At 33.0% G+C, this 26972-nt stretch overlaps 1 protein-coding gene across 1 annotated transcript in view; it reads right to left on the bottom strand.

Moving 5' to 3' along the window:
- CSTF3 (cleavage stimulation factor subunit 3) overlaps window positions 1-26972 on the bottom strand; it is a 66674-nt gene that overhangs the window by 20427 nt on the left and 19275 nt on the right. The window contains exon 4 of the mRNA XM_032224080.1: window positions 1660-1692. Within this exon, the coding sequence (XP_032079971.1) occupies window positions 1660-1692 (33 nt within the window). The remainder of the gene's footprint in view (window positions 1-1659; window positions 1693-26972) is intronic.

Raw genomic sequence — 26972 nt, 5'->3', positions numbered from 1 at the left:
CATGTGCACATGCACAGGGCGGGTCATGCATGCATGCTCAGGGGGCATGGCATGGGGGGCATTACATTATGGGTGTGGGCATGCGTGTGTGCACTATAGCACACACACACACAAGCTTTTGGCATCCAAGTTGAAAAATGTTCGCCATCACTGCTATACACCCTCTTATATTTAAATGTACACTTTCACTTGTCCAATTAAATTTTAAAAACTGATGAAAAACAGATATTTGCAGAAAGACTGATAAGTCGAATGCATGATAAGCCCACTCTAACTGGAGCCTATCTGATTTTATTTCTCTGCCAGGTAAGGTTTGATGCACATCTCATGGTATTTTAACTTTATATAGGTAACAGGTTTAATATTTTAAAGCATGTTGTATTTATGTTAATCTTTATATTTATTATGAGCAATGAACATAATAGACTAAGCACATTGTAGTTTTCCTGTGAACAACAAAAAAGCTATTTGCCACTGCCCTCTTTTGTGATTTCTTTTTTAAACTTTCCAGTGTAGCCTATTTCCTTGGCATTATCTGATGTTAAAATACTATAAACTATGTCCAATCTTGTTTTGCTTGCATGTTAACTAGAAAACATATATAAAGCATATTTTTATGAATTGTTAAGACAGACATTTTTCCAACTTGGGCAACTGCTTTCAACATGCATAGAAAATACATGAAGCCAAGTGAGTGAACATGCATATTTTGAAGCAGCCCCAAGCACCTGATGGTTGTTTTGATGTTTGAGGGGAAAAGCTTCTTCTATTGTACTCTCACATGATAGTTGTCAGCATGGCTGTAGCAGTTACTTAAAAAAAAAAAAACATTTGAGCCAGTGTTGATCCAGCCAACTACCTGGACAAGTCTCTTTAATTTTCTTGGCCAGATTTTGGAAATACTTCGTTACTGCCACCAGGGCTGAGAGACAGTAATTGATCCAAAGTCACCCTGGTCTGAGACCTTAATCAGTTCATCAAACTCTTTCTAACAGTTACTATTCTACACAAATTGATATAAGCAACTGTAGAGGCCACTCTAAGCTCTATTGTCTACTGCTTTTATGTATCAACCATCATTTCTTCTTCCCAATCCATTGGGCTCTTCATGTTAATAACACATGGTGAAAAATGTTTTCATAATTATCTTGATTATTTAGTAGGTTGTTCCAGAAGTCCCATAAGGCAAAAAGTATAGCTGTGGTTCATACTAGAATGTGAGCTTCAAAGATAACAACTTTGATACAGAAGGATCATTTGTGAGAACAGGAACATGTATGTAGTTGGAATGATTTACATAATCTTTGGTCAAACAAGCATGTTTTGTTTGCATTATGTATGGAAATCATATATAACGTGTAGAAGAACTGATTCTAATACATACAAGGACCAACACATTTAATGACAACCCACTCATTTCTGAGGGTCTCATTATATCTATACCATATCACAATGCTAAATACCTATGAATATCTTAAACACTTATAATCATTTTGCTTAACCAACAGCCACATGGAATATTTCATTCATGATCCCTCAAAAGTTAAGACTTCTTAGCTCAAGGTAGGCACATAACTCATTATCACACTAGAGAAAATACATATTCTAATTTTTTACTAGTCTGATTTTTTTAAAATTAATGCATATATAGAAGCTTACCTTTTCTACTTTGTCATAATTTTTTGCTTTTATCTGAAAAACAAAACAAAACCCTCAAATAATTAGGTCAGCCTTTCATCAAATATGAAAAAACTATTTATTAGTTGGAATAGACTTTGCTTTTTAAAAAAAAATTAAATTGCAAAATAATTGACAAGTTAATGAAGGGTTTTGAAAAAAGTACTATTATTTTCAGTAGATGAGGATATATTGTGAGAAAATATATACTGTGATATATTTCAGTCACATTAAGATTTGCTCAAGAATGTGTTATCCTCCTGATAATCAAGCGTAAGTAATATTAATGTTACTTAATAATTAATATTATTGATTAAACATATTAATATGGAAGGCAATTTAGAACTCGTTTCACAGTCGGTAACAGTTTATATTCAGATACCTAGCATAGAAGACAGTAATCCTTTATTAGTTTAAATTCTAACACAGATTTAAGAACAAATATATGTTGTTTTATAACTATTTAGTGACTTTCTAATAGTTGATTAAGATGTTCATTATAGCTGATACTACAGATGCCAAAGCAGCTTTTGATGTTCATTAATAATAATTATCATATAAAACTTCATGAAACTGAGATCCCTTCAGTGTTTCAGGATATCGAAACAGCTATTCCCCTCCCTGCCCCCCCAAAAGCTGCTGAGTTACAACATTAATCTAACACACAAATGAAATAAATATTGGATATGTCTCTGCCATGTAATACTTAAAAGGCTTAAATATTTTTGGGAATATAAACTTCAGTAACTTGTTTCAATGTATTGATAAAATATAGCTGATAACTCTCCATACAGTATTTGATTTCAAAGTTAAAATTAAGATTAAAAATAGAGGCCTTGGGAAGTGGGAGGGGGGGAGGTTTCAGTTCAAACTGAAAGTAACAGGGTTTTGGAAATCACTGGAATTTAATAGTAGGATGCCCTATGAATGATACATCTTGGAGTTTTGCAATATTAGTTCTAGTATGAACCAAGTAGTGAAGAAATTAATGCAAATACTTCAGGAGGTTGCATCATTGCAAATGAATGTGAAAACCTAGGTATTTGTGCATTTTTCCCCTAGGCAGCATTGTTATCATTAAAGACTAAGCCATGAGGAAGAAACTTAAAAGTAGCACCACTTCCAGTATCTTTAAACTATATTGGGCTTCACAGGAGTGAATATTAAATGTCTAAAAAGACAAGTGAAACAGCAGAAGCTAATGAAATGAAAGGAGTCTCTGTGACGGAATAACCATAATTATGCTGCCACTGGGGAAGGTTCAGAGTGTAGGAAGGCAAGGCAGACTGCTGATTCTTTCAGCCAAGCACTACCTGCAATCACTCTCTGGGATTGCAGAGGGATTTCTTAGTGTTGCAAGGAGCTGCTGGAATATCTGGGACCTTCTGCATGCAAACCTCATGTTCTACAGCTGAGGCTTCAATGACAAGGTAAATAATTATCTGCTATAAGCATTTAAACCAGCAGACTACTCCACATCATCTGCAGGCATTTAAAAATAAAACATGTTTAAACTTAAAAGTTTATAAAGCTGAAAATGCACCAGGGTGAACAGATTCATTCATCCATCAATGTAAAGAAATATAAAAAATACTTAATATCAAGAAATTCCATTCCTCTGCAAACACTACCTGCTTATCTAAATCAGACATGCTCAACCCATGGCCTATGGGCTGTATGCTGCTCTGGGCAGCTAATGATGCTGCACAAGGTTGTAAATGTTTAACATTATCATGTGATTTATATAAATATTAACATTATATTCTATATGTGGCCCAGGACAATTCTTCTTTACTCAACACAGCCCAGGCAAGCCAAAAAGGTTGGACTCCCATGCTCTAAATCAGGGGTGTCAAACTTGTGTTGTCATGTTGTCATCACTTTTTTCCCCTTTGCTAAGTTGGGCGTGGCCAGCACATGACACATCTGGCCCATGAATTTGACAGCCCTGCTCTAAATTATCTGAGCAGCAATTTCTCAATTGGTTACCCTCATAATATGTTGGAAAGCCACACTGTTTTCAGGGAAATTATGGGAACTGTAATCCAATAGATCTTTAGGTATCAAATTATAAAAATGCTCTGAATTCAAAATGTTTGCATGTAAAAAATGATGTATGGATAGAACATCTCAAAGAATATTTTGTTTGCATTGACTGGCATTGACTGAATGCTAATTGTGTTAAAGTATATCAATATTCTTTCAAGAGAAGTGAAGAACTCTAATAGAATATTTCCTTTTTTATTATACTATTGTTTTGTAATCTGTAAGCTTTTACTAATTGAAGAATGCACAATTCCCTTAAACATAGATCCAAACTGATTGTTTTTTAATTCATTGTGTAAGCATAATGCCTTGATATCAGAAATTTCTTTTCATAATTTTACCTGTGTCATTTTTTTTTCCTTCTTGATTTTTTAATTTGTATTCTAAAATTTGTAAATGATAAAGGTTAGTGATATTTTAAATGAAATTAAATGTATTATATTTAATCCTGATATTACTAGTACTAGTTGTCTTATTGTTATTAATTTATAATTCAATAAAAGTAACAGGTTTTTACATACACACAGTTCCTTTTAAATTGAAAATAATGGCTTGGTATGTAAATTGAAACCAATAGTATCTCAGTGGCATTTAGGATAAAGAAACTGGAATCTGACTAGTTGGCACCAAAGAGCTTAGGTTTTTTGTATCTCTTTGCTACCATCTAATTATCATCTCTATTTTTGCATCCCAGATTTGTAAAATAGTAATTAAAACACATGACAACATGTCCTATATCATCTAAAACAGTTGTCCCCAATCTTTGCAGATTGGTGGCCTGACTTGGGGGGGGGGGGGACAGACGGACTACAAGTTTAACTCCATGCACATGCACACAGACTTGCCGCTTGTGCAAGTTGAACTGCTTATGCGCAAGCATGCTGGCCTGCCTCTCGTGTGGCTCGGTTCCCAATAGGCCATGGCTTGGTAGTGGGCCACAGCCTGGAGGTTGGAGACCCCTGATCTAGAATGTCAATGAATGTATTCAGAAATTGGAAATAAGGCTTGTTGGGTTTTTTTTTTTTTTGAAGTATGGATTGTTTTCTACTTTCATTTTCCTATGATTTCAAACAAGGATGTATTATGCCTGTGAATTAGCAACTGAGAAATTCTTACTCCCCCCCCTCAAAAAATCTATTCAGTTCAGTCAAAATTCATTACTCCCTTAGTACAATAAAATAGGGATCTTAAATTATAATTGAATTTTTTGAAAATTAGTAGTAGTAAAATGGGAAATTATGGTTAAAAGCTTCCTAGTTTTTGAACTTTTAAATCTACACATTTGACAGCATTGGGTGAGTTTCCTTGAATAGTGAAGCAAATACATTTTAACAATAAGTTCAAGATTGTTTCAAAATAAATAACAAAGGATTATTAAAATTTTGATTTTAGAATGTTACAGATGAAACCATTTAATCATATTTGAAATAAGATTCTGGAATTAATTAAAAAGAATTCTTCATGTGGGAAAATGGCTTGTTTTGAAACAGTAAGATAAAAATTTTAAAACTGGACATTAGAGGGAACTAAAGAGTACAATTAAAAGAACACTTAAACTTGATTTATAATTACAGAATGAAGCAAAATATTTCAACATTTAACATATTGAAGGATATCTGAACAATGGATGAAGAAGCTGATTTTAAAATGGTCTGTTTTTATATAGTCTGTCTAAAAGATGCTATGGAAGAGGAACAAGCATGAGGAACAAGAAAGTGAATTGAAAATGGATTTCTACTAGAATGATATTGAAAAAGATGTTACTTTGAACATATCAAAGAAACTGGCTGATGTCTTTATTGATATAAGTTTTGTGAAGCTTTGGAGAATTTAGTGACAAGGGTAAGGGAAAAAATGGGGGGAGGGTCAAATTCTAGGACATTACTAGAAAGAACTAAAGATCAAGAATCTTAGAAGTAAAAGGAAGGAATATGAAGTTGATTTTATTTCATCAGTTAAAATAGTATTATCTTTGGTAACCCTCAGTGGACTTTTGTGGAAAACAGGATTGAAATGGTTTTGTTTATAGATAAAAGACAGGATATGGGAATATCATTTGTTTTAAGAAAAGGTAATAAGTTGCTAAAATTGTCTATTTTATTGCGATGAACATGGAAAGTCACTTTTTACTTTTCTTTTCTATTTCTCCTTCCATTGTCCACTTTTGCACTTTGTACTCTTTCTATTGCTTTTTTCAATTTGTATTAACTTTTAGTATTGATATTATAATCTTTGATAAAATTACTATTAAAAACAAAGTTCTTTTGATTACAAGATTCTGAGGGCCTTACCACTTTATCATTTCTATTTTATTTTAATCTTGAAAATCAAATGTTTGTTTTTATTTTGTTAACTAGTGACTCATATTAAAATTATTCTGTGTCTGCATTCATATTTACTGAAGTAAAAGGGTAGTAAGATGTGTATTTGTAATTAAGCTGTTCCTTAATATCATGTATCTAGACAACAGCTAACTAAGAATAGTAACTGCAGGTTGTTACCCCATTATTAGCATCCCATTATTCATTTCTATAGGCTACTAGCCAAGTACTATTTGCTTTCTACCATTTGCTAAATAGGGCTTAAATCTGAACACTGGATATTCTGTTATTTTTCTTGCTATGTGCCAGAAGAGCATGTAGTTTTATACTCAAAGAGCTCATCTGAACACAGCAAAAAAATGAAAGAATGGGGAAATAAAACTTGCAATCTTCCTGCCCAGAAACCAGCAAAAAACCCCATCAAGAATCATGGCATATGATGAGGAATGCTGCCAGAAATTATAAAACTGACCTCCCAACATAAAGTCATATGACGATCAGGGAGTAGGTAGAGACACAACCATATATATAATAGCTGGGGGTGTTTTACAGCCTATAAAGCACTTGTTCTATGGCCATTGTGACTTTGAGCAGCCATAAAGCAAATTCTCAAGCAAGGACTACATGTATTGAACTCCCCCCCTCCAGTTAAAGTCAAAAGTTATAAATTGCTAGACCTATTTTTATATGCCTTTACTGGAACTTTATTGTCCACAATTTGTGTACCAGTGGAAAACCTTTTCACTCCCAAGTAATTGTTGTTGTCATCATGCAAACAATTCTATTTTCTGTTACAGATAGTGAGAAAACATAGCCAGCCTCCCCCGTCCCCATCCCTCAACAATCACTGAGCTTTCTCATATATATATATATATATATATATATATATATATATATATATATATATATATATATATATATATATATATATATATATATATATATATATAATATATATATATATATTTTTCTGAGGTTTTCGCGGGTGTTAGTATGTAGGTCTCTAGTTGTTCGGGTTTTCTCCCGCGTAGAATTGGAGATGTCTTGGCGACGTTTCGACGAAGTCACATTCGTCATCTTCAGGCTGCTGCTGACTACTTCAGGTTTGGTGTTTCCAGGAGTAGTGTGGGATCTTGGCTGTTTTGTTCCTTATAACTGCTGGTAGGGGATTAAATTTTAACTGCCAGTAGGGGATTAAGTTTTAACTGCCAGTAGGGGATTAGAACTGATTGAATGGGGGCTTGGGCGTGTCTTGATTAGGTGGAAGTGTGTCATTATTTGGTGGAGGGGTGTTCTGTTCTGATTGTTTGGAGGGTTGTGTTTCCTGTGAGGGTAGGAGGGGTTTTGAAGAGGGTAGGAGGGGTTTTGACTTTAGTGGGGGTTTCTTTTTGGATTAGGTTGGTGTCCTAGGGAGCCTAGGACACACCATCTACCAGAAGAAAACACACACTAACCGCTATCTGCACGCACTCTCACACCACCACCCAGCCCAGATCAATTCCGTAGCCAAGACACTCATCTCCAGAACAAAACGCCTAGCTGATGAACAACACCTAAAAACTGAACTACACACTCTCACCAACGTACTGACATCCAATGGATTCCAAAGAAATAAGATCACCAACCTAATCCAAAAAGAAACCCCCACTAAAGTCCAGGACAGAGAACAAGAAAATGGAAAAGCCCTCCTCCCATACATAAAAGGCACCACAGACAAAATCAGCAAAATCCTCCGCAAACACAACATCAAGACAGCATTCTGCACAGACCGGAAAATATCCACCATCCTAAGAAACCCCAAAGACAAAATTGAATTAGAAAACCAAGGAGTATATGAAATCCCATGCACTACTTGCCCCGCCACATACATCGGACAGACCAACAGAAGAATAAGTGCACGCATTGAAGAACACAAAAATGCAATCAAAAAAGAAGAACCAACTTCTTCCCTGATCCAACACCTCAAAGCCACAGGACATAAAATTGACTTCAATAAGACAAGAACCATCGCCAAAGCCGAACACTTCAACAACCGTATAATCAGGGAAGCAATCGAAATAGAAAAACACCCACATAGCATGAACAGGCGAGACGACACCTCCCGCCTGCCAGCCCTTTGGAAACCCGCCCTCATCAACAAACGAATCCCAAACATGAAGAATGAGACCAGGCCCACACTCACAATAGCCACACAGAATACTACCAAAAAACATCCACAAAGAAAACAACCAAAAACACAAACTGATGAGGAGGCACGACCCAGAACCAGAAGCCAGACTGCTAAAGCACAATCAGCCTCTTCAAAACCCCTCCTACCCTCACAGGAAACACAACCCTCCAAACAATCAGAACAGAACACCCCTCCACCAAATAATGACACACTTCCACCTAATCAAGACACGCCCAAGCCCCCATTCAATCAGTTCTAATCCCCTACTGGCAGTTAAAACTTAATCCCCTACTGGCAGTTAAAATTTAATCCCCTACCAGCAGTTATAAGGAACAAAACAGCCAAGATCCCACACTACTCCTGGAAACACCAAACCTGAAGTAGTCAGCAGCAGCCTGAAGATGACGAATGTGACTTCGTCGAAACGTCGCCAAGACATCTCCAATTCTACGCGGGAGAAAACCCGAACAACTAGAGACCTATATATATATATATATATATATATATATATATATATATATATATATATATATATATATATATATATATATATATATGTATATATATGTATATGTATATGTATATGTATGTATATATGTGTATGTGTATATGTATGTATGTATGTATGTATGTATGTATGTATATATTTTGGGGGAGGAGATTCCAGGTCAATATTTGTTAATTGTAACAAAATAACTGAGTTGAGATAAAGTAATAGGCATTTGTATAAACAGGTATTCAAGTAGGGTGCCAAAAAAGCCAACACAGTTCTAAGGCTGCATTAACAGAGGGATAGAATCAAGAACACATAAAGTGCCTTATAATGCCTTGGTAAGGCCACACTTGGAATACTACATCCAGTTTTGGTTCACAATTTAAAAAGATGCTGAGACTCTAGAAAGAGTATAGAGAAGAGCAACAAGGATATTAGGGGACTAGATACTAAACACATGAAGAATGGTTATTGGAATTGGGTATGTCTAGTTTAATGAAAAGCAGAAATAGGGGTGACATAGCAGTGTTCCAATAGCTAAGGGATTGCCACAAAAGAAGAGGGAGTCAAGCTATTCTCCAAAGCATCTGAGGGAAGGACAAGAAGCAATGGCTGGAAATTAATCAATGAGAGAAGCAATCTAGAACTAAGCAGAAATTTCCTAACAGTTAGAACACATAATCAGTGGAACAACCTGCCTCCAGAAGATGTGAATGCTCCAACACTGAGAGGAAGTGGACAATCATTTGTTTAATCCTGAGCAGGGGGTTTGAACGGGAAGACCACCAAGTTCCCTTCCAACTCCTATTCCTAAGGAGCAATGGTGGCGCAGTGGTTAGAATGCAGTACTGCAAGTTAGCTCTGCTGCAATTTTACAGTTTGAATCTCACCGGGCTCAAGATTGACTCAGCCTTCCAGTCTTCCGAGGTGGGTAAAATGAGGACCTAGATTGTTGGGGGCAATATGCTGACTCTGTAAACTGCTTAGAGATGGATGTAAAGCACTGTGAAGCGGTATATAAGTCTAAAGGCTATTGCTATTCTATTCTACTTTAGAAAGTACTAAATTTTACTGGAAACCTATGTTTGCAACATTAATATTATGGGAATGGTATCTCACTTATTCTAAGAAATATGCTAAAATATTTATCAGATGCTTAATCCAGAAAATCTGGATCAAAATTGAATTTTTGAATAGAATCAAATTGGAAAATAATTTTTATTAGTTTTATCTCCCCTTTATTATTTTTTTTATAAAGCAGCAACTATACATAATACTTCTTTCTCTTTCTGTGATGTGAGTTGGGCTGAGTGTGTATGACTGGCCCAAAGTAACCCAGACAGTTTTTCATGCCTATGACAGGGCTGGAATTCAGTCTTTCCTGGTCAGTACCTTAAATAGAAATATTGAGTTTCCAGAACTATATACTGTTAATTATATAATAATTAAACAATAAGTTCAGAGTTTGGTACATTTTGCCTAGTGACTACAGACACTCTCTGCTTAATGGCCAATCATTTAGTGACTATTTGAAATTATGACACTACTGAAAAAACTTGGCATGTGGCCAATCCTTGCATTTGTACCCAAGGTCATGTAATTGTAAGCCAGTTGCTTAGCAACCAGTTCACAAGTTAGTGTCCTGTAATGTTATAGCTTGCCACATGCAACTTCTTCAAGCAAAGCCAGTAGCATGCTACAAATCATTATTCTATGATGTCTCAACACACAGCCACAGGTGATTTGCTTAATGAAATGACAGTAGCAAAAAAGATTGTTGAATCGGTGTGGCCACATGATACCTAACTTAATGACCACAGTGGCTAATGTGTCCCAGCTGTGGTCTTAAGTCAAGAATAGCCTGTATAGTAAAACATACAAAATTATTCTTTACTACTGATTTATTGTGGCTGTTACTTGGAACCAGGTCTAAGGTCCAGGCAATAGATCAACACATTAAAAGTTGATTACTTTATTGCAATACTTATGATACCTATAATACAGGAATCTCCTTGCCTTGAGAACAGATAAAGATTCCATGGAATCGGGGGAGGGAGGTATCAATCCTGGATCTCGTATGGCTGCACAACAATTCAAGTCTCCCTACTTGCTGGGCATTTTCCAACAATAAGTAAGATATTTCTATCTCTTTCAAAATAAAAGAATCTAAGTGTCTATAATTGTCCTGGGGATTCAAAGCCATTGTCCAGTCAGATCTAAAGGGAATCTAGACACCTATACCCTTAGGTAACTTGTTCCCTGATGTACAAAGATAACTTGGGGATTCTGAAAGGAAGCTGTGATTATTAATGATTAGTTAATTGGCCCATCCCATAGTTTCCCCATCATTAATTTACCCACTGTATCCTATGTCTCACTGCTTTTCCACTACTTCACACATGTTCTAGATTGCCCACCTGCTTATTGGCTACTACCTAAGAAAACCTTACACCTGAAATAACGTTTAACGAATTTAATTAAAAGATTCTTATGTTATTAGGATTCAGTCTCTGGACACTCATGAAGCTAAATAAGATTACAAAGAAACTGGAGAGGTATGAACCAACTTCAGCTAAGAGTCTGCTGGACTAATGAAATAAGATTGTCTTAAGACAATTATCACAGTTGCTGCCTCTTCCACACCATTAACTAATTATAGCCATAAAAATAAGCTGAATTTTAACTAAGAAAAGATTATTCTTAATAAATCACACCAAAGATTACAAAGTTCTACATGCTTTAAAGAACTTATTATAAGCATGGTTACTAAATACTAATTGTTACTGCATCTGTACAATGAACTTAGTTGTTTGGAGTGATGAATAGACTAATGAAACTATGACAATTCTATGAGATTATTTTAACCTCTTGTAACAATAATAAATCTGAAGCCTTCTTTGCAGTTAAACAACCATCTATTTTAATATATGACAAAGACATGGGAATGAGAATGCTTTAATAGCAACACTAATCTAATGGCTGGCATCTTTATTCTTTTATCACGAATAAAATGGTCGTTCTTATGCTTGACAGTACAAAATCAAGCTCTGAACCATAATGGAAGTCAATTATGGGAGATTAATCCTTTTGTTGAAAATGATGTATAGTTATCTATCATTTTCTGCATATAGATTCTTGGCTACACTCTATTTCACCATGTATCAGTTTTTTCTAATCACCATGAATTGATCGAATTTGGGTGTTGATTACAAGATAATAAGCTTTGACAGATTTCCTTTAAGAAGAATCAAGCAAGTTGCAACTATTTGTTATTCGAGGAACATACTTCCTATGAGGTCTATAACCTCTTCAGTATTTATGATTTTGGAACTGCATACAGATAAAACTTAAAGTTGCTTATGTATGGAAAGAGCATGCTGCTTGTATCTGTAAACAACTATGTTTAAAGTAATTGAACTGAAATACTAAACAATTCTTACAAACTAGGACACAAACCGTTGCATCATCACATTATGTGACGTATTGTGACTTTTTCCCTTTATTAAAATAGGGGTGGGCGTGGCCAGTGTATGACACATCCGGCCCAGAAGTTTGACACCCCTGACCTAAGAGAATTTAAGCACTTATTATGGATGGGAACCACGATGCTCTAACCCAAAGACTTGGGTGCTATTCCTGAATACTCAGATTGAATTACTAGTAAATTTAGTAGCAAGTTTTCTTCCTTATTCCGCAATAGTTCTTATAGTTTAATTTTAGTGATAGTTATAACACAACGTAAGTCTCTTCTAATAGATTTGTAACCTATTAGCAAGAATCATATATCATTACCTGCTTTCTGACTTAAAAGGAAATAATCAGTAGCATGTTATAGAAGAGTCTAATATCTAAACCAGATTTCTACTTGAGCACATTAAAGATAATGATTTGTTATAGCCTAGGAAATCTGGAGGGGCAGTAAGACTATTGTTCTGTAACTATTCTTATCTGATGTAAAGTTGATTTCTAGAAACCAGAAAGATACTCAGCAGTTATAATCGTAAGTAATCTATCATATGAAATATATTTTCTTCCATTCCTACAATAGAACTAAAATGCTGAATTTTCAATATGAGTAAAAATATGGGGTTTGTAGCCATTGTATGTATATTTGGGATGATTTTGAAACAGGACTAGAAAAATATATGGAAAATACAGCTAGTCGTCTAGGTGATTATATATTATTACTATAAACAGTCAAGTAACATGAGGCAAGTTTAATTAGCATGACACAAGGGCAACTGGATGTTCAAAGCTTCCACATCATTTTGGTTTTTTCATATTACTAAAATGTTATAGAAGTAGATCCCAGTTAGATATTAGCATTATTTAGACCTAACCCACTCACAAGCTTGACTATGCTCTCCTGCCCAGGTTATTTTTAATTATTTTCCTTCTTTTATCTATTTAGAACATACTTCTGTTATCTCTCCAGTTATAGCATAGTACTCCAGATTACTATAAACACAATATACATTACTCCTTCTGTTGTTAGGTTTCCTTTCTACATTTTTTGAGTTTTTCTCTTGGGTTATTTATTTTATAGCAGAATAGTTACAAAATATACTCATTGCTACAGTTTGAGATTCTGGAAAGAAGGGGCAGAGTGAAGGTAGCTGTAACAAAAATTAAATTATCCTAACGGTTTTCATTTTTGACAGATGTTATTGAGGCAGACCATTTTAATATTCTTTGTCTTTTCTTTATTTTGCAATGTTGAACATCGCAACCTTTTTTCCAAGATACATTTTCAAATATAACCATCTGCTTGCTATAAATTCTAACCTAATACAATGAAGTAGTACTTTATAAACTATCTGTGAAGTCATAAACTATATTGCATGGACAATTGATCTATAAATACATTTAAAAGTAGAATTTCAGTGAGCAATAAAGACCTAAATAACAATTATATTTTGAAAGACAGAAATGTTAACAAGGAAATGACCATCCTCAGCAATAAGTTTATTCGTAAGAATTAGGATAAATGGTTGAATATAGGAAATTTATCCCTGATACTATCCGAAAGTGATGGTCATTATCTTTGACATCAGACCATTTTACATGAAAAGTTCATTATACTATTTTCAAACATTCTAACATTGGCTATAAATAAAATTCAGAGCTGCGTTTTAAAGATTTTTGTTTTCAAAAACATTGAATTTGCAGAAGTTACTCTCCAAAAGAAAACTTACTCAGAAGTAGCAGAGTAAGTTAGTCTAACTTGCAGAAGAAAACTTACTCAGCACTTGATCATTTCTATAGTCAAAGAGAGTGACCAATTCCTTTAATGGGAAGTATCTTCCACATTTTTTTCAATATTTATTCCAAGCCACTAATAGAAAATGACTATTCCATCTTTGTTCAGACTTGCTAAAGAAGTATAAAGTACACTTGATGTGCTCTATTCATGTATCTCAATTATCATATGTATCTTGAACAATACTCTAAAGGTTCGCTGGACTTTGTTAGTTAGGAAGAATAAAAATAACTGAAGCTTCTTGAGTTGTGTAGCATGTACGGAAGGTATCAGGTTTGTGTATAAACTCGTTATCCTGCCACTATAAAGTTTCATTATAATCGTATTTTACTTTTACAACGTAACTGCCAATATGCACTTTCCAATTTGTACTGTTCTACAGTCTACATTTTTACAATATGTGGAAATAGTGGTCATCTGCCTAATGTTGCTATCCATTGGTGATGTCAGGCAATAGCAATTCAATAGTCTGCAGCACGTTTCTCAAGAGAAATGGGAAAATGCTCTCTCCTGACTCTTGGTGAACCTGCTCAGCTTTGGAGGCTCTCTTTGAAACTAGCAGTAGAAAATAATCTGAAATGGAGAAGGTGGCTTTTCTCCTTCCAATGACGCTGTGAAAGGGAATTAAATATTATATATTATCTTTTTTGTCGTATGAACTTCTTACCTTTCTCTCATACAACAGATATGAAAAATTATTTTAAAAAGTTATGGTTCCCAACTAGTGTTCTGTAATATTTTTTTTTAAGAATTAGGACTAATGAACAGAGGAAGTGGAATAGAACACTAAATATGTTTCCAATAGTTGGTTTATTTTTATCTACAATACAGAGTAGGAAGGGGTTATTTAGGCCAAGACCAACTTTCTACTCAATTCAAGAATCTAAATTAAAAATATTTTTTTCATACTGACATAATGTCCTTTCTGAAGGGAAGCTTACCACCTCCCTAGTTAGTTCTACTGCTGAATTGCTCCCAGTGTTAAAAAAAACTGTATCAAAAACAACCTGTCAATCCCTCTTCTATAAATGCAGAAAAAGCACTTAATCTTGTATAGCAAAAGAAAAAAACAATTATGAACATAATTGATAATAGCTGATAATTTAAAAAGAATTTAGAAGAACTATAATTAGAACAATAATCTTGGCCTAAACAAGATAAATATTCACAATGGATATGGATGATAAACAGAGAGATCCCTTATTAAATTGCCCAAGTAATGCCAAATGTGTATGGCAAATGAAAGAGGTTAGTGAAAATACTATACCTGAAATCAATGTAATATGCAAATGATTCTACTGCCATTCATCAACACAACACATTTATTACAAGTCATACTTTTGCATGAGCAAAATTACTATTGAAGTTGAAATGGGAAGAACCATCCATATTTTTTAAATGATTGAAATGTGAAGAATCAATGCTCATGTCACAATTTGTCATAACTACTTTTGTATTTCCTACATTTAAATTAGTGTGGCACCAAAGCACAAATATTGCTGCAAACAAATTTTGAGAAACACTAAAATATGGGAGAGAATTATGTTTATTATCAAAAATTTAAAAACAAATAATTATTTACAGCATTGAAGTTTGGTTAATTCTATAATGTAGAATTACATAGAATTAGGTATATATAAAAGCTATGGAGCTTTTATTCACACGTTTGTTCTTTTATTTTAGTTTGCAAAATAGAACTTATACTCAAGTGTTTCCATCAAATTGATGGAATTTGATATATTGATACATAAATTGTGCCCAAATTTTAAAAAAATATTGAGAGAGAACTTAAAAATTTTAGATTTATCACACAAATATTTAAATTTGATTTGACAATATGTTACAGTTCATGAAATGCAAGGAGCCCAATGTATGTAAATCAAGAGTACTCATGTACAGTAATAAGAAAATTGTCCCCATTTCTAACAACTTAAATGAAGATGTATAAAAACAGTATGAAAAAAATCCTTAATCTAGAATGATAGAAGACGCAGCAAAGGAGAGAAAGAGATAATAATTTTAGATATATTAGACAAAACATTTATTGATTCTGAATATCTGTATCTGTTCCAGAATTTTGTTTGGCCTACTATTCACTCTTGAAAACAAGGTATAATTTTATGGTATTTATGTGTGTAAATGAAATGTTTCAACAGCATTCTCTTTAATGTTCTAGTCTGTACTTATGTTGATGATGAACCGTGTTTCTGGGATTTTAAACTGACTACTATGGATTTATGAATTTTAAGGCTCTGGGGCTTTTGAAAATCAATGTCCAAGAGGATAAGTCTCATATTCAAATTAAATATTTTATTTAAAATCTTTAGTATAACAGCATGATATTTACACTACATATTAGGCTAAATGTCTATGGTGATTCTCAGTCATCCAACTCATAGTTGTCCCAAAAGTGCATTTTCAAGAGGCAACTGGATTTTCTTGTTTTTCTTAGAAGTTTCGCTTCTCATCCAAGCTTCTTCAGCTCTTACTGGAAGGAGGGGAATGGAAGGATGTATACTCCTTGCAGACAGCTGGTCATTTGCATTATTTTAGAGTTGTTGAGGCCATGTGGAGGTTTATATGCAATAATAAATACTGCATATATAAACCTACAGGTGGCCTCAACGACTCTCCTGAAAAAGCACTTTTGGGATATCAGTCCAAGTCTTGACACAGTAAAAATTGCTGCTCATATTAAATTGAAAAACATTAATGGGTTTTTTTTTTCATAGCAGCTACATTTCTATTTTAAAATGCATTTTACAATTATGACTGCATATGTGTATAGTAATACGAAAAAAATTTACCTTGAATATTATAAATGTATAAGATAGACTTGTATGAACAGTGCAGGAAAGACTTGCACTTAAATTATTTACATTTTAATACTAACAAAATAAATATACTAAAAGGCATAATAGACATAATATATTTCAGTATAGTTCATTAAGTACTGAATCAAAATGAGGGAATGTTGCAGGAAAATAACATACACAATCTATAGCACTATTTTTAAGTGTTCCTACCTCTCTACTTTTTGTGGGACTTACATACCAAGTAAAAAACTACTCACATTTCACTGTTTTAAGTGTTTTAGGCTACATAAGGCTTAGAAAACTCTTTTCATATATAAGATGCTCATGTTATCTTGACATAAAAATAGCCAAGAATATACTAAATTAGTGTGACTGTTAATCCACAATTCAATTGGTATGACCCTCTAGACCAATGGTAATCAACCTGGTCCCTACTGCCCACTAGTGGGCGTTCCAGCTTTCATGGTGGGCGGTGGGGGATTTGCTATAACTCTGCTTTATAAATTTTATAAAGTAAAGTTACTTCCCTACTTTATAAATCACCATTAATATGGAACCGGTGGGCGGTTAGAAAATTTTACTACTAACAGAGATACAAAAGTGGGCGGTAGGTATAAAAAGGTTGACTACCCCTGCTCTAGACAGACTAATTTAACATCATTTATTATTATTTATTTACTCCAATCCTAAACTGTCACAGTATAAAATGATTAAATCTAATCTTGTCTTATTTGTAAACTGAGGACACTGTAAATTTACCAAAATATTCCTCTCCTTAAAATAATTTGTATCATTTTTCAAAATTAATTTCAACAAGTAATTTATGTATTATTTGGTAGAATATTTTTTTTCTGTTTCCTTTAGCCTTTATTATTTTCACACAGCAATAAATGTAATTCAAATTCAATTTACATATGAATAAAAACCAATTATTTTTCTTACATGACTAGAGTAGAAGCTCATTTTTTTTAAAAAAAACATGTTTTTCTCCCACACACAATCATCCTTTGCAGTCAGAGTAGTATTTGTTCAGGAAAGCAATATATCCTGAATGGAACTGCAGAAATGTAATGAAGTAAAATAAAAACTTGTGCTTCTTGAACAGCAGCTTGCTTGTTGCATGACAGATAATTTTCAACTGTGATTTTCAAACCAGTCTTTAATTTGAAATGGAGACTTGCTTTTCAGAAAATAACAAGACTTACATGTATGCTGTAACCACAGATGTTGAAGGTACAGTAATGTATGTATCTCCCAAAAGTATGGAAAAGCCTTATTGCTACAGTAGTTACACAGAATATATTAGCTAAAAAAAATCTGTTTGGAAATGTTTAATAGACAAAAATATAAGCTGAAATTTAATATAGAAAATGTTAATCAAATGATATTTGGGCTGATTAAAATATTAATTCAAAGATAAAGCCACAAAGAATGAAATAATTTATGTTCTACACATTTTCACAAAACTAATTCTGCATATTAAAATAACTAAAGAAAATTAAGATTGAAATTTTGTAAAAAAATGGACAAAATTGTTACATTTACAACATATACTATCTTTTTTCATATTCATGTGAAATTCAAATATTGTGCATTGCAGAATATGAGATTGAAATGTTATTACTTTCACACATGCCATTGGATACAATATAATTTTATTATAAACAGAATGAAAGTAAAACTAAACATTTTTTGAGCAGAAAAGTTTTATACTGGTATTTGGAATAGATAGCATAACAATAGTCTAAACTTGATGGCAAGGAAATTGTCTGAAACCTCAAGACCATTTCTGGAAAAAAAAGTAAGTTTGTAAGTTGGCTTTAGCTCACTTGTGTATGGATTTACATTACCTCTTGACTCTAATTCATGTTTATCAGCTTGGTATTATTTACCTTTTTTAATGTGAAGTGTATCGGTTACTATATATGGAGATGAGATAAAGGGATTACAGTACATAGTATCTTATTCTCTTATAGAATATCCTGGCAGAATATTTCTTTTCCATGTGAAAGGCCTATTACTTCACACTTTCTTCCCAGCACCCCCAAATTCAGTACTACCACCACCTTTAGTCATACCGGAAAACTTTTAGGACATTTACATAAACATGGATAAATATCCAAAGGCAGCGGTGTCAAACTCAAGGCCCGCAGAGTCCTTGCATCTGGCCTGTGAGCACTGACCTGGAAATAGCAAAGGACCGGCCTGCGGTGCTCCTGCTAGTGAAAATGGAGCTCGGAAATGCTGTTTTTGCTGGCAGAGTGCTCAGGAAATCACAGGAGCTGACATGAGTTATGTCGAGCTGGCCACGCCCACCCTGACTACATCCACCCTACTCCCCTCAGATCAAACACAACCCTGTTGCAGCCCTTTATGAAATTGAGTTTGACACGTCATAAGACTAGGATTTGAACAAAAATTATTATGTCAAAGTAGAGGTAGTAAAATAACACTAAAAGTCACATCAGGAGTGTGACAGCTTGTGTGCATGCTTATAAAACTTTTGGGGGTAATCTGAGCCAGTCCATTTGATTTTCAGAAAATACCATATTTTGCGGAGTATAAGACGCACCTTTTTTCCTCAAAAAAGAGGCGGAAAATCTGGGTGTGTCTTATATATCAAATACAGCATTTTTTTTGCCTCCCGAAGCGCCGCCCTCTTCACCAAAATGGCCATGCCTAGCCTTTTGGAGGTTTTCAGAGAACTCCTGGGGGCTGGGGAGGGCAGAAATGAGCAAAAAGTGTGCCCCCCCCCAGCAACACTCTATAAGCCTCCATAAGGCTATGGATGCAATTTCTTTGACAAAAAACAGGCCCATTTTGTGAAAAACGGGCTGTTTTTTGCTCTTTTTTGCCTCCCACCCCATCCCTTAGGAACACTCTGCAAGCCCCCCCCACCAAGGCTATTCATGCCTTTTATTTGAAAAAAAAAACAGGCCGTTTTGGGGAGGTTTGCAGAGTGCAAAAACTTTTTCCCCCTTTCGGAAAGCTCCTTAGTTAGTGATTGAGTGAATTACATTGATCAAGTGCTGTGCCAGCAGAAACAGGTGCTGTAGGTTGTCAGCGATTTCCTTCTCCAGCACATGGATAAATACACCTGGAAACATCTACCTACCTACCTACTCTCTCCCTCCTGCATTTCTCTCTCTCTCTCTCTCTACCTACCTACCTACTCCCTCCCTCCCTACTGTATTTCTCTCTCTCTCTCTCTCTCTCTCTCTCTCCCTACTTACCTAATCTCTCTCTCTCTCTAGTTACCTATTGTATTTCTCTCTCTCTATCTCCCTACCTACTTTTTTTTTTTTAAAAAAAATTGCCTCTTCAAAACCTTGGTGCGTCTTATACTCCGATGCATCTTATACTCCAAAAAATACAGTATATAAAATATTACAAGTGCATGCTATGAAATCTGGCTATGCATCATTGCATCTATGTGCTAGAAAAAATAATCTTATTTATTAGTGCAATATAAAACAGAAGTGGTGTATAAAAATTCTTTACATATTGGGGCTTGATGCTTTAAATCTATATGATTTCGTATATGTCATCTTTGTTCATGTTTCTATTTAGCAAATAAATGCCTATAGTAAGATTTCAAAAAGTAAAATACTATTATATCTACAATGTAGAAATAATATGGGATAGTTAAAGCTTTGCCATATTATTCCATATAACACCAATGCAGGTGGCAGAAGTCAAAACAAAAATCCAATTCTATTTGGTTGTCTTTATCAATTAATTTAATCAGGAAAAGATTAGTTATATTAACTGCTTCAAAAACACTATAGTTAACTTATAAATAACACTGTAAAATTACTGTTGTAAAAACTGTATCTAATATCTAGTCTGCATTTTCATATAAATTATTTAGACATGTTCATACAAATAAAATACTCATATATTAACACTGAAAATCAAATTGAAATAAATAACTAATGAACAACTTACTAATATATAGAGTATTAAAGGCATTTAAATAACTAATCATCTCTTTTTCAAGAAACTCGGAAGAATCGCTGGCATTGAATATGGTTTCTCCAAAACCTTGAATTTACTCCAGATTTCATTAATACATTTTCTACCATACAGCAAATCCTATCATATTTAACTATTTAATGAATATTAAAAGAACAGCATCATATTGTTTGATATATAAAGTGTATGCTTTCAAACCTTGAGAAACTCTGGTTTTAATTATAAATCTTTTAACAAAAATGCTTTTCATTCTCATTTATTGGAAAATGTATGTAATAAATGTACAGCATATTTACCAAATTTAACATTCAAAGATATTCTATATTAATATTTGCCCACACAACAAACTATCCACTCCTCCATTATATGGAAGCAAAATGGCTATTTGTAGTCACTCTCTGGCAGTTTTATACATTTCGGGGAGGAGGGTTTAATGGATGCAATTATAGCACTTTTCCTTTTACTTCCATCTTTAATTCATCCAAGCTCCTTCCAGGAACATTAACAGAATTAGAATGGTCTCCTTTGAGCCTCAGGAAGTGAAGAGGTTTAGTTGGTCCTTTCAATCCCATTGACACTGCTACTATCCAACTTTTAAGAACAGAATGTTAACACATAGTAAAGAGGAAAATCTGATCTGTTGTATTTTACAAGGATGAAGCAAGTAGAATGTTTATCCATGCCCCCTAAACAGAATAGTTTCACAATGTTGATTACAAAACTGGGGATCGGTAATATATTGAGAAACACCTGACAAAAATGAAGAGATGGGGATAAAATGGAACAACAACCTTGGCATAACTTATTTGAAATAGTAGATGTATACATTCTTATGTTTCTGTTCAGAACTGCAACAGTATTTTAAGCCTGGAAGCTTAGTTTGAAAACACTGTAGGCAAAATGCTATAGTGATGCTAGATATAATGGCCCATATAATTTGGATAATCCTGTACCCACCAGCTTTAAACAAAATGATCTTGTTAAAGCCTAGGTGAATAGATTACATAATTGGGCCTTCCTAGCAATACAAGTCTACATGCATGCAAGTTGAAGTAATTTTAAATACCTAAATAGGAACAAGATAAATTCCTGACACATAGGATATTGGTCATAGTTGAGTCCAGACAGTAATTTAAGAATCTAAAAGAGGCAAACACTTGGTGCAAGTTTAAAATTGAAAGTGTAAAGGAATGTTGGGTAAAAAAGAAACTGGAATACAGTCACAACTTTCAAAGGGCATGGGGAAAGGCATGAAGCATGAAGGAAAATCACATTGAGATTCAACCTCTTTCCACTGGATTCCACTGTTACAGAAAGGAACTAAGAACCATTTTATTTTCTAGTAATTATCACCCTCTATTCTACTTAGAAATACTTTTATTTGGGGTTGAGTGTAGTATATAAAAGTTGTTTTGCTCTGCTTGATTCTAACATTCTGCTTCAAGTCTGCTAAGAAACAAATCTATGCAGAAAACCTATACTGTTTTGACTTTACTTCAAAACCTCAAGTTGCACATCACTACCTAAAACTATATAAAATAAAAACTTGAGTAGGCAGAAGAATATGAATAGCAAATGTTTAGGCATAATTTATGAAGAATTTGCAAGATTCTATTCACACATTTCAAGAAATAAAGTATTCCTAATTATAGCCATATTTCAAACATATATCATAAAGGTACTTTATAACATTCCAATGCTATACTGAAGAAATCAACCTGTCAAGTACTGTGTTGTAAAGATAGAACATTAGATCGTAGATCATTGTGAAATTTCATGTTCCTTTCTGGAAAGGATCATGTGATCACAAATGTAAAATGGTATTTAGGGATAAGAATAGAGACCAGATTGAGAACAGTTTATATTAAAAGTACAAAATGTATATAATCAGGCTGAAGGTGTTGTCATTTGTCTTGAATAGAATGTTCACTTGCAGATGTATAAAAAATCCAAGTTATCAGGAAAATATTCACACACACACACACACACACACAATTCTTCCCTAGAAAACTACCTGAAATACACAATACACTGCCTTCCTGTAAAGGAAATGTTCTCATATTCCAATAACTTTTTTTAACTGTACAGGTGAGAATACCAATGACCTTGTTCTTTTAACTAGGCAGATATTACTCCATTGGACTAGATGTCTCATATTTGCAAAAACTTTCCACCTTCAGTGAAAATATATTGCATACGTTCAGTGTACTAAAGATAATCCTCAATTTACAATTATTTGTTTACTGACCGGTTGCAGTTACAATGGTACTGGAAAAACTGACTTCTGACTGTTTTTCACACTTATGATCACTGCAGGATCCCCCTGGTTATGCAATCAAAATTCAGACACTTGGCAACGGGTTCATATTTATGACAGTTGCAGTGTCCTAGTGTCATATAATCACCTTTTGCGGCCTTCTGACAAGCAAACCTAATAGAAAACCAGAGTCACTCTGTTACTAATTTAATTAGTAATTAGTGATTCACTTAACTGTGGCAAGAAAGTTAAATGGGGCAAAAATCACTCAACAACCGTCTCACTTAAACAACATAAATTTGGGATCAGTTGTAGTCATAAGTCGAGGACTACCTTTACGGCCCTGCATAAATTTTTCTTCTGTTTCTTTGAACCCATAAGCTATACATAGAATTAATATTCTACATACATACATACGTGTGTATTTATGTATGTAGAATATTAATTGTAGGGGTTTTCTAAGAAAGCTTAACTAACAAATGGCGGAATATGCATTAACAAATGGAAGGTATTTGTGAAAATGCAGGATTTCATATTACTGAGACCTATTTCATGCTGAGATGATCAAACTACCGTAAAATAATTTAGGTACAGTAGATACAAAAGAATAAGTACTCTTTTTAATGTCTCTTTATTCTTTGAGGGGAAAAACAATCACATTCATAACACTATGTATAATTAATACAATTAAATAAGGCTTATTTAAAGGAACCATAATTTCTGTAACACTAAAACAAATTGCCGAGATGAAAATTTTGGGATAAAATATGTATATTGCCAAAAACAGGACAGGAAACAGAATGTATTATTAATCATACACAATGGTCGAGTCTACATATTGAATGTAAAGTGCAATAACTTTCTTGCTAAATCAGAATGATTTTGATCAGCATTTTGTTTCCGTTGATGGAAAACTAGATGCTATGAAATTCATACAACTATGATGAGCCTTTTAGCATATCATAGTTATAGGTAATTAATAGTATCAAAACTGCAATATATATTGAGGATTACAATATACTGAAACCAAGGGACAAAATTAACTCTTTAAATGGAGACAATCTGCATTACATAAATAAGGGCAGCTATCAGCTGCTATGCAGGAAATAATTTTTCTATGCCTTGGCCATTTTGTATTTTTGACCATGACTCAAAATGCCTTTTCAATTTGCACCGTTAAAACCTCAAGTATCCAACTCATCAGTTTATATTTAATTCAATATAAATGTTCTTCCACCATTGATTTCCAAAATATAATTTATTATTCTGCAATAATTCTTTATTTTTTCTTTAGCCTTTATTATTTATTTATTCTTTATTCTACAGTAAGACCAGATTTGATCTGAACAGGTAAAATCTAGAGCGTGAAGATTTCACAAAGCTTAAAATTTGCTTTGTAAATGAAAGAGAGAGAATCTTCTGATATTATTCTGTAATTTAAGCATTAGTAAAGGTAGTCAATTTTTAGAAATCACTCAATCATTGCTTTATTTTATCTTAATTTCATGCACTAAGAATACATATAAAAGGCATTTTTAAAAAATATTTTCATATTCAAAACAGTTGAAGCTTTCCTGTTTTAAGGACTTCACATTTCAGTAATTAAATCTGTTGGTTGTCATTTTTAAAAAAAATATTGTTGGCAACTCCAATTCTTAAAAGTAAAACTGAAACTGAAATGTACAAACTGATTCTTTTTAAAAGTAGCACAATTCCATCACAGGATTTGAAAAGCTTCATTTCTTAAAAATTGTTTTTTATGATAATGAAATGCTATTACAGTATATTTTCTAGGATTACTAATCTATACTTGAACATTACAGAACTTTCTAACATCACTACATTTATCATTCTGATTCTTTAATCTGTCCATTTTTGAACATTCTATTTTTGTAATGTGTAAATGCTGAATAAATATTCAGAAGACAAAGCTAACCATTGGCAAGGACTTAAACATTTGCAGTTCCTTGAAGCAGAGTATATACAGAAAATGATAAATTACATAAGCAGACTATATACCAGAACTGCTAAATTAAAATATTTTAAAAATTATGTATTTGGCAAATTTACTACATATAAATAATTTAGGCTGTGAAGTGGGTTGTATAGTTCTGAGAATATAAAAGAAATAATTTAATATCCATTTTCTATCACTGAACATGTGGCTCCAACTTGCATATTGCTCTGAACTTTCTTACATAAAACTGTTTTATGCAATAGGAATTCTTTTGCAAACAATAAAGAAATATATACACGATGGCATTATTACTTTATGATGGGTTATTTTACATTTAGCAATTAAAATATTCTAATACCTACTTTAGAAATCTGAAATATATTTAGATGTAATAGTCTCCTTTAGATAGACAAACTAAATATTTGAATAATTTAAATAAGAGTTGCTACAGAGGAGCCAACAATCCCAAAACAGAATCAGGATAATATGTGAAAACGAAGACCCAGATAATCTAACAGTTCTGTAATTCAGAATTCATTTTTTTCAAGGTCAATGGTATGACTGCTTTTTAGAAACAAATTTGTTAATTTATTGTTAATTTAAAAAAATGACATATTAAAAAATATTGTGATCACATTTTCATGATATAAAACTGATTTTTTAAAAAAAATGTAATTATTTCTACTTCTATATTTTTCATTTTTATGAAGAAAATATTACCTCAAATATTAGATTACATTAAATAATCCTAAATCATATGACAAATTAATTTGTAATGTAGGTTTTAGAAGTAAAAAAATCTGCATGTTGTCATAAAGCAAATAAGCAATTTAAAAACCTGGGCCAATTACAAACCAAATCAGATTTGATTTCTGATGCAAAACTACAACAGACAAAATGTAATGTTTATTAACAAATAGAGAAAAAATGGACAAGTGCAATTTTTAAAAGATAATTTTTAGGGAAGGAATACTTCAAAGATCTGAGAAAAGTAAATTACTTTGTACAGAGAATCCATACAATTTAAAAAAGGCAAATATAATTTACAGAGCATATTAATGCTACAAGTTCATAGGACTTGTAGCAGTGGGAAAATATTTTACAACAAATCTAAATCATGTATTTTTCACACTTTTTCTTAATATTTTCATATGAAAAGAGATTAAGGAAAAATAAGAAAAAATAAAAATAACTTCAAAGTCCTAAATTTTAGGACTAGTGCCTACCCTTCACTGTGAAATTATCTGCCAATATATGCCGATATTCAATTTAATCTAAATGTTGGTTACTGATATTCTCAAGTGTAAATGGTATTAAAATCTGAATTACTAGTTTGAAACTGATAGGTAATCAGATTTAAATCTCTAGAGTATAAAATCATTTTCTTCAACAAAAGTTGATACTTATAGAAGGCAGATTATATTTAACAAATGTGGAATGAAAAACTGAAAGTTTATTTCAACTTAAATATAATTGTACGAGTTATGAGAGAATGTCAAGATTTTAACTAAATATTCATCTAAGTAATTTGATTCATTTTATTGCCATTACATACTTTTGACTGATTTTGTGTGTGTGTATTTGTGTGTGTGTGTGTTTATGAAATCATAATTTTGTTTTGTGAATGAATCAAAAAGTCTTTCATTTTCACAAATCTACAAAGTTCAGAAGATAACATGTTCAGCTGTAAAGGTTTAACCAAAATGTTATATAATATCAAACTCAATTTAGTAAATAAAACATAGGTTTCAGATTTAACCAATTTCTTCCTAGACTGGGGAGGGGGGGGAGAAGGGAAAAAAAAACCTGGAATATTTACTGAAACTTGTTTGCCAAATATAAGTAATTTTACCTAATATGTTTAGCATGTATGTTTAGCATTTCACCATAATCATTCAACTATCCATTCTAAAAAATTAAGCCAAACAAATAGCATTTGCAATTTAGCATATTATTGCCCTTAGGAAATACATCCCACAAATAAATGAAAAAAATTATAA

Source organism: Thamnophis elegans, chromosome 1 (genome assembly GCF_009769535.1).
Source record: "Thamnophis elegans isolate rThaEle1 chromosome 1, rThaEle1.pri, whole genome shotgun sequence".
NCBI lineage: Eukaryota > Metazoa > Chordata > Lepidosauria > Squamata > Colubridae > Thamnophis > Thamnophis elegans.
The sequence above is the reverse complement of the archived record's forward strand: the minus strand, read 5'-3'. Positions and strand labels throughout refer to the sequence as shown.